The sequence below is a fragment of the Lipotes vexillifer genome, unplaced genomic scaffold (assembly GCF_000442215.2).
Source record: "Lipotes vexillifer unplaced genomic scaffold, Lipotes_vexillifer_v1.1 scaffold575, whole genome shotgun sequence".
Taxonomy (NCBI): Eukaryota; Metazoa; Chordata; class Mammalia; order Artiodactyla; family Lipotidae; genus Lipotes; species Lipotes vexillifer.
The window spans coordinates 3,470,334-3,479,705 of NW_006780198.1; the positions used below are offsets into that span (position 1 = coordinate 3,470,334).

The following is a 9,372-nucleotide window of genomic DNA, read 5'->3' on the forward strand; positions in this document are numbered from 1 at the left end:
TTATAAACAGATCACTCTGCTGGGTTTGGGCGAAGATAGAAACGGGAGGCCAGTGAGCTGGTTGCTACGGTGGTCCAGACGGAGGTGATGGTGGCTGACCAGAGTGCAGAGGCGGGAGGAGGTGAGAATGGTGGGAAGCAGTTACATGCTAGGTAAGTGTTGGTCGCAGAAACCATGGGACTTGCTGCCAGATCGGATGACCCCAAGGTTTCTGGCCTGACGCCTGGAAGGTTTGAGGTGCCGTTTGCCAGGGAAGGGGAAGATCTGCGTTTGGAGCATTTGGGGGATAAGGCAGTTCAGCTCTGCACGTGGTTAAGTCTTGCGGGCACCCAGCTGTTGGTGTCAGAGTGGTAGTTGATTGTATGAGAAGGGAGTTTAGGGAGAGAAAGTCCAGACTGGAAATAACCACTTGGTGTATGGGCACTTGTGTGCTGGTGAATGTTTAACAACCTCTGAGAGGATGGCAGTTGGTGGTGGGGAGGCAGGTTGATGGCATTTGCCGACAGACACCTGCTGTGTAAATGTTCCCACACTGGCCAGCCTCAAGCACATGTTACAGAGTATCTGTCTTCACCTTACGGACACAATAGGTTAAATAATGTCAAGAGCATAGATAATAGTAAAAGGAAGTAAATCAATTAGGGAGTGTTGAGTTTTGAGTATTTAATACCTTTGTTTGTTTTGTTTTGTTTTGTTTTTTCTTTGACTGAGCCACATGGCTTGAGGGATCTTAGTTCCCTGACCAGGGATTGAACCCGGGCCCTTGGCAGTGAAAGGTTGGAGTCCTAACCACTGGACCACCAGAGAATTCCCCTAATCCCTTTGTTTTTAATATAACTTCTTTGGTTATAAATTTGTGTAATTCGGTTTTTAATAATGGCTGTGTTTAACAACTGACTTGACAAATGCCTGAAGATTTAGCAATGGCATCTTGTGTGCAGGTATGTGGTGGCTCCAGCACGCCATTTGGGTCACAGGGACCCAGGATTGATACCTAACGAGGTGATGGGAATAAGGATTCTCTGAGATTAGGGAGGAAAAAGCCTCAGCGCTGATCTTATGGATTCTGTCCCCTGTCCAGCCTTGAGGGGGACGCGTGTAGGTCACAGTTCATCGTGAAGGGTCCAGCTGGCATCTGCGTGGGGATGTACGTAGGACCCAGAACGCAAAGGAGAGAGTGCAGGAAACATATTGGAGTTGGCGAGTGTAGAACGGACTGGGCGCTTCCCCTTGTACTTTAGCTAAAAGTCACCTTCACTTTGAACTCTTGTTTTACTCCCGTGCATTCTTTTAAACATTCCAAGCTCCTGAGCTGTGATTTGAAGGAAATCCCCCTTCCTTCTGCTGGGCAAACAGAAGGTAGAGGTCAAAGGTGTCCATGTGGCATTGGGAAAGGGATCAGAGCGGCAGCAGCCACTGGCGTTCACCTCCCAGCTCCTTTCTCCTGCCGCTTGTCCGCTGGGACCAGAGGATCAGAGGTGCTTCGTCCTGTGGTTTTCCAGAAACGGCTCTGCCGCTGGAGCACCCACTCAGGCCGGGGCTGTGCCGGGACTGGTCCTGGGTGCACCCCACATCTGCCTCTTTCACTTTGGGCAGAACAGACGGGAACCCCGCTTCTGGTCCGTACCCTCTGGCTGGCCACGTCAGTGCTCGCAGCTTTGGGGATGTTAGCAGAGCCGCACTTTACAAGGTGAGTCTCCCAGGATGCCTGGTAGGAACCCCTCACCCTGGAGCTGGGGGCAGCGAGAGGTGCCCTGGACTCTGGACGTGGGCCCGGTCAGTCCCGACTCTGGGATGAGCCTTGTCACCCCCAGAGGATGCCTCCGTGGCACCGCACTTGGTAGCGTAGTGTGTTTCTGGCAAGTATCTTGAATAATAATTGTTGTAAATGAAATCGCATCCTCCACACACTGAAGTTATAGCTTCGAAGAGTTTGGCCTTAACTTCTGGGTGACACTCAGTTATCAGCTCCATGCTTCCTATTTCAGTCCTGTATTTCCCGGCCTAAGGCTGCAAGCACTAAAGTGCCCTTACAGAAAGGCTGTGGCCGTCTCCCTGATAACAGAGATGTTCTCTCCTTTCCTTGGAAAACAGAGTTTAGGGGCAGGCAAGTGCTGTAGAGGTCCTTTAGCTCCGTCTCTTCACAGATGGGGAAACTGAGGCCCACCAGGGTACATGCATGTTCAAGGTTACGTGGTGTTTAGATTCTTCTGGGGAAGGATCATCATGTGTTCCAATCCACAGTCTAATACACTGTCCTGTCCTGGAGTGGCTCAAACTTTGCACTAATAGTTTTCTTATTTATTAATTAAAAATAGAAGCAATGCATAGCAGGATCAACCGTTGGAATGCCACTTCCATGTCTTTTGGCCAAGTTCAAGTATGTAATCTTAGTAGGAGTTGTATTTCACAGCCCGTTCCTCTCAGAGTAGGCAAGGAGGCAGGAGGAAGTGCTTCAGAAAATCCTTCAAAAGCAGAGCCTTGCAGCCCAAGAGCAGTTTAGGCCACAGGTGGGTGTAGAGCCATCTGGTTCCCTGTTACCTCCCCTCTGCTCCAGGGTGGGGACCCTGACCTTGACTTTGACGTAATTGGGCTTCTCTGAGCCTGTTTATTCTCTGTCGGGGCAGCAGGGAGGACACCTGTGCACCCATCTTCCTCCTCTCAGGGTGTAAGGACCAGCAGATGCTGGGGTGTGTCCTGTGCTGTCTGCAGGGCTGGGCTCTGTAGACCCTGAGAGGAGGAAACGGCAAGGCTTTTACCATCTCAGCTCATCTTTGCAAAAAGCCTCCATTAGTTTGGGGGTATTAGCCCACTTATAAGGTGAGGACTGACTGACAGGGTGACTTAATTGGGTTACATAGCTCAGAGGTGGCCTTGAGCCCATCCTCTTACCCAAAGGCCCCCTTCCTCCACTCGACTAAGGGAGCTGTTTAACACAGTGACTGGGGCCTCAGGCTCTGGGACTCAGCAGTTGACTTCACCTACCGTTTCCTCATCTGTAAAATGGGCATCCTTGCAGAACTCCTTCCCAACAGTGTTTTAAAAATTTTTTTGTATTTTTATTTTTTGCGGTATGCGGGCCTCTCACTGCTGTGGCCTCTCCCGTTGCGGAGCACAGGCTCCGGACGTGCAGGCTCAGCGGCCATGGCTCATGGGCCCAGCCGCTCCACGGCATGTGGGCTCTTCCCGGACCGGGGCACGAACCCGTGTCCCCTGCATCGGCAGGTGGACTCTCAGCCACTGTGCCACCAGGGAAGCCCCCCAACAGTGTTTTGAGGGAAGGTTGAGATAGTGCATTTACGTCGTCTGGCACACGCTGACTGCTTGGTAAATGTCAGGTATTAGGCTCGAGGTCGTTAGCAACCAGGTTTTGCAGGGGGATGGGCAAGTCTCAGCCCTTGGAGGCTGCTTTGAAATACCCGTGCTTGCACCTGCCCTGGGCCTGCTGGATCAGAGGTTCATTGCCTTGGTGAAGGGAGTAGGAGGCAGGTTGAAAACCTTCCAGCTCGTCTGATGCTCCGCTGACAACAGCCCTGGCTCTGGGCTTCACGGCTCAGTGTCCCAGAGTCCTTCTCCTCGCAGTGGGCTCTTTGGACCAGCTTTCAGCACCTTAGGCCCCATCCCTGGATCCTCTGCATCAGAATCTGCGTTATAAAAGCTCTGCAAGAGATTCATGAGCACATATAAGTTTGAGAAACACTGTTAAGGTTAAAAAACATGGTGATAAGAAAACCAAACACACAGAACCACACCCCCTGACTTGTTTAGGAAAGGGTGGTTCCCTGGTTGTTTAGCAACCACAGAGTAAGCAACCATGTTGCAGTAACTGATATTTCTGATCTGTGTTTGTTTAAAGGAGGCGTGGGGGCGGGGGCGGGGCGGGGATGTAAGCAGGAGATAAGGGCAGCTAACCTGGGAACTGGGAGCCCGGACAGGGCTGGGCAGGGAAGACCGCAGCCGACTTCAGAGTCAGAACAGGGTTAAATAATGGCCCGGGGGTCGGCTCAGGCCAAGCGGCCAAGTGTCACGGCTTTCTGCAGTTTTCTGGGGTGGGGCAGACGTGCTGCCCTCGGGGCTCCCTCGCCTGCCCATCCAGGCGCATCCAGACCTCTGGCTACCAGTATCCGGGCAGGAGCTCTGAGACGTGGCTGTCAGCTGGCCGCTTCTCCTTCTCCAGGCCGTTCTCTGGGCTTCAGATTTCTCGCTGCCTCTTTCCTGCACTGACCTTGCAGCTTTTCCTTCCCTCCAGACAGCGGCGGCTGCCAGGTGAGAAAGAAATGCTTGAAGGGCCAAGGACAGGAAAGCAGGAGAAGAAAGTGGGATGGTTCTCCGGGCCATCTGTGGATTTGGGTGTGAGTGCACATAAAGGGACAGTGGAAGAGGAAGCTGGGGGGCTGCTCATGTGGTCCCTTGGTCCTTGAGTTAAAGCTCCAATGATGGGAATGTCTGGTGTCCTATAGATTCTGGTGCGGACACTGTTGCTGGAACCTCATCTTGGTTTGGCCACTAACCAGGGCCATCTTGGAGATGGATCTCAAGAGAGATGGGGAAGAGGAAAAGGGCAAAGTGAGAGGAGGGAGTCGATGTCAGAGTCAGGGGCAGGTCTGGCCCCTTGTTATAGGGGATGGTATAGGGATGTGGGAAGGTCTGCAGGGCCTTTTCAGAAGTCCTGCTATTTCTTTAAACCTCCGTGTCCCTATCTGTATAACTAGACTGTAGCCTGATTGTTGAGGATTTTGTTAATCCTTTACTGGTAGAATACTTGCCATATAATAATTATCATTGTTCCTTCTTCAGTCTTTCCACACCCCAGACTGGGCCCCGGTCCCCCCACCTATGTCTGAGAACCCGTGTTGCGTTCCTCCTGCTTCCTCTGCCTTTCCTTCAAAGCATTGGCCTTGGCAGGAAACTGGAGAATGGGAGAGCCATGGAGTAGGAATTGAGCGTATCAAGCCCTACAGCCTTGGTCAGAGCAGAAGGCCAGAGAAATTAAACCCTCTGGTGCATTTGTGACAGGTCCAAGGCCTCTCGCCTTTCCTGCATGTCAGCTGCTTCAAATTTGAGGCTGAAAACTAGCCAAGAAGTTAGGCTAACCTTGGCGAGGCTGCGGTGTGTAATTGCTGCCCGTCAGCTCTGGAGCCAAGGAGCCTGGTGCCTGCCCAGCTCCCCACTTTCCCACCACGGGACCATCACCTTCCTGAGCCTCAGCTTGTCTCTCTGCAAAATGAGGGGGGGTGCTATGATAGTACCCCTTCACTGGTTCTCTTCAGGGCTTTTGTCTGGATTCAGTGAGAGCCAATGCACAGAAGTGCTTAGCTCCGTGTTGGGCACATGCTAGCATTCAGTGTTTGCTGCTGTTAGCAATATTCCATAATGATAGCTCACTTATATAGTGCATTATAGGAGATGGGCATTGTCCTAAACATGTTTTCAATGTTAACTCATTTTATCCTTTTAACAGCCCTATGGTGTAGGTACCACTAATACCCCCATTTCCGATGAGGAAACTGAGGTACAGAGAGGTTAAATAATTTTTTTTGAAAATGTTTGTTTGTTTATTAATTTTTTTTTTTGGCTGCACTGGGTCTTAGTTGTGGCACACAGGATCTTTTAGTTGTGGCATGCGTGCGGGATCTAGTTCTCTGACCGGGGATCAAACCCAGGCCCCCTGCATTGGGAACATGGAGTCTTACCCATTGGACCTCCAGGGAAGTCCCAGAGAGGTTAAATAATTGTTCAGAGTAAGGGTTGAGCTGGGATTCAAACTCAGCCAGTTGGTTCCAGAGTCCGTGTTTTTGATCACTGTGCTGTAGCAGTGATTAGTGATCATTTTGTGCTTGGAGCCCAGTTGACAAGGGAAGAGCAGAGGAAGAAGTGAGGGGGCAGTGATGTCTCCTCCCAGAGTTCCAGCCATCATCCAAGACCAAGGCCTGCTGTTCCGATGGTCCCGGCCACCCGTGCTTGTGGACGAGACTGGCCTTGGTCGTAGAGTGGGCAGCTCCAAGCGCACGGCTGCACTGGGACCTCCCTGGGGGCTGGTGCCACCTTGCCCTGCTCCTGCAGCAGAATGGCCCACCTCTAGCAAGTGGCGTCGTCCTTGCATACGGGGCAGGCTCCTGACCCACTGAGGCAGAGAAGCCAAGCTGCTGAGGAGGGAGAGGGAAGCTGCGGGACTGTAACATTTTCCTGAGAACGAGGTGGCTGTTTCTTGCCAGGCAGGAAGCGTTTGATAACCTAGAAGTGTGTTTCCCTCCTGCATCGCAGCCGCCTGAGCCGTGTCTGATCCTTCCTTGTTCCTTGTCTGTCTTCCCCATGTGCCCCAGGCACGCAGGCGCTTGGAATATGCTCACGGCGGCCGTGTGCATGGCCCTGCTGGGCTGCCTGCAGGCCCAGGAGCTCCAGGGACACGTCTCCGTAATCCTGCTGGGAGCCACCGGGGACCTGGCCAGAAAATACCTATGGCAGGGGCTGTTCCAGCTGTACCTGGAGGAGGCGGGGAAGGGCCACAGTTTTCGCTTCCATGGGACTGCTCTGACGAGCACCAAGCAGGGCCAGGAGGTCATAGCCAAGGTCCTGGAGTCCCTCTCCTGCCCCAGGGACACAGCTCCCGGTCGCTGCACTGAACTCAAGGCTCAGTTCCAGCAGCTGAGCGAGTACCGCCGCCTGAAGACACCTGAGGACTATCTGGCCCTGAGCAAGGACATTGAGGCCCGGGTCCAGCACGAAGGCCTCCAGGAGGCCGGCAGGATTTTCTACTTCTCGGTGCCACCCTTTGCCTATGCAGAGATTGCCCGCAGCATCAACAGCAGCTGCCGTCCAGGCCCAGGTGCCTGGCTGCGCGTTGTCCTTGAGAAACCCTTTGGCCATGACCACCGCTCAGCCCAGCAGCTGGCCACAGAACTTGGGAGCTTTTTCCAAGAGGAGGAGATGTACCGGGTGGACCATTACCTGGGCAAGCAGGTGAGCCTGCAGGTAGGAGCCTGCTGGGGTGGAGGGAGCTGGTGCAGGTAGACCCCGTCCACAGGGCCACACCGATGGCGGAATTGGTCCTGAAGGCGTCGTGGAATCTGGGCTCCCGTGGTCATCTTGACTGTGGGCAGGAGGTAAGAGGCCGGAGGAAAGGTGGTGAGTGGCGAGGGCAGGACTGCTTGGCCCATGTCCACGTGTCCAGCCACCTGTTCTTTAGTGTATCCTGTCCTCTTTGTTTCCCAGCCAGGGTTCGGGCTCTGATGTCTCCGCGTTGCCCTGCATTCTCTGCAGAGGGGACCCTGAGACTCTGGGGTGTGGACCTGGCTTCCAGCTGGGCGTGCTGCGGGAATTAGAAGTAACCACCTTACTCCGCACCCATCGGCTCTTTCTCAGTACCTTTTTCTTACTGAGTTCTGTTTTGAACCAGAAGGCTGGTAACGAGATCTTAAAATGTAATAGGGACCCTAAGTCCATGCTTCTCATCCAGGCCCTGTGGTGGAGCGAGGGGCTGGCCTCCTGGGTGATGCTAGCCAGCTGGCCGGTTCTCTCTGAACATACCTTCAGGGCCCCTTTGGGACGCCTCTTCCCGGAAACTGCAGCAGAGAATACACGAGCACCTGTGTTCTCTGGTGCTGACAAGGACGTGGGCCCAGGGCCACGGGGTGGGGGGGGCACCACGTCCAGCCCTCTTTGGAGTTGCAGTATTCCAAAGACAGGTCCTCAGTCCACTTGCCCATCCTGGTAGGTTTTTTCACTTGTTTATGGGAAGAATTAGAAAAACAAAACCAAACACTGGATGGTATATTCAATTTGAAGCTTTTCTTGCTCCGTTTTTAGTGTTAAAATATCTCTTTTATTAAAAATTGTTGCTAATAGAAGATAGAGAATCCTTAAATATTTTCTTTCTTTGCAAACTAAAAAGCTGGTAACCCTGTATAGGCGACTGAGAGGCTTCTGGAGTCCTTACTGGGCTGTGAAGCCCTGGCGTCCAGGGACCGCTGCTCCCGAGAGCGTCTCTTCTGAGCAGGTGGCAGAGAGGCTGGGGGCCCTTCCTTGGGTCAGGACTCCCTCTGCGTCCTGAGAGGAGCCACAGCACCACAGTCTCCTTCCCTGGCAGGTGGTGGCCCAGATCCTGCCTTTCCGAGACCAGAACCGCAAGGCCCTGGACGGCCTCTGGAACCGGCACCACGTGGAGCGGGTGGAGATCATCATGAAGGAGACCGTGGACGCAGAAGGTGCGTGAGTGGTCGCCACCCCGCGTCTGCTGTGAGGCGTCGGCCCGCAGGACTGGAGGGTCTGCCAGGCCCCCGCGCCTTGGCCAGTGCTCAGAGGGGAGCTTTTGCCGGTGTGTGGTCTCCCTCCAGGGCCTGCCGTGTGCCCAGCTCTGGGTCATGCTATACCCCGGGGTGCCTGCGGGCAAAGCCCACGTGGTCATCGCTGCCCTTAGGGAGCGTGCAGTCCCGTTAAGCAGCCTTGGCCCAGGTGCTGAAACACTGGCCAGCAGTGAACCCTGGGAGGTAAGCTGGCTTTCCTGTGAGTGTGGTGGAGACCAGCAGCTCGCACGAGGGCTCCCGGGCTCGTATGCAGTGCTTGCACCCGCGGCCCCCTCTGCCTTCTCCCCCCTGCTTGCCTCCTGTCCCTCCTGTGCATTCGCTCTCAGCTCACTGGTCACTTGGTTGGGGAGCCTCTGCTGACCGTCCTGACAAGGTCCGCTTCTGCCGCACACTCAGAGCACACGTGCCTCCCTTCCCTGCCCCTCTGCGCTCTTGGCCTCGTCTCATCCCCGCCCCATCTGTCTTTCCCAGCTCCTCGCTGGCACCTGGCACACACCTGGGAAGTGCTGACCAAACACCGCAGGAATGAACAGTGTTGACCTGGGAGTAGGGACACCTGAGTGTCAGGCCTTTCTCTGCATCCGAGTGACCTCAGCACGCCCATTCTTGTCCCTCATCTGTGAGGCCAGCGGGTTGGGTCGACAACAGCAGCTGAGGCCCCTTTGAGCTCCAGCGTTCCGTGATTCCATCACGTCTTGTGAGCATTGACTGTGTGTGTTCAAAGCATCGGTTCTAACCCCAAATCATTAAAGCTAATTCTTACTGTTTGCTGATGCCCCCAGTAGCCATATGAGATGGGCACCGTTATTAGCTTCCACCTACAGATGAGGTTTGGTGACAAGCCCAAGGTCACGGCCGGAAGTGGTTGAGCTGGGTCCTGGTCCAGGCAGTCTGGCCCCGGCACCAGGCTCTGCACCACTGCAGTCAGCTCGTCCCCACCACTGTGTTCCATAGCCTGGGCGGCAGTGCCGGAGGCCACCGTCCCCACCCCACAGTGTGTGCCTGGGCGGAGGGGAGGGCCCCTCGGGCCTGGATGGGGGACCAGAAAGTCTGTCTCTTTCTCTTTCCC

The 9,372-nt window shown here is 54.4% G+C and overlaps 1 protein-coding gene across 1 annotated transcript in view; it reads left to right on the forward strand.

Annotated features, from left to right (window-relative positions):
- The first annotated feature begins 1,664 nt into the window (after positions 1-1,664).
- The window catches only part of H6PD (hexose-6-phosphate dehydrogenase/glucose 1-dehydrogenase), a 21,490-nt gene continuing 13,782 nt past the window's right edge, over positions 1,665-9,372 (forward strand). Inside the window, exons 1-3 of the mRNA XM_007453316.1 lie at positions 1,665-1,690; positions 6,324-6,960; positions 8,087-8,204. Of these exons, the coding sequence (XP_007453378.1) occupies positions 1,665-1,690; positions 6,324-6,960; positions 8,087-8,204 (781 nt within the window). The remainder of the gene's footprint in view (positions 1,691-6,323; positions 6,961-8,086; positions 8,205-9,372) is intronic.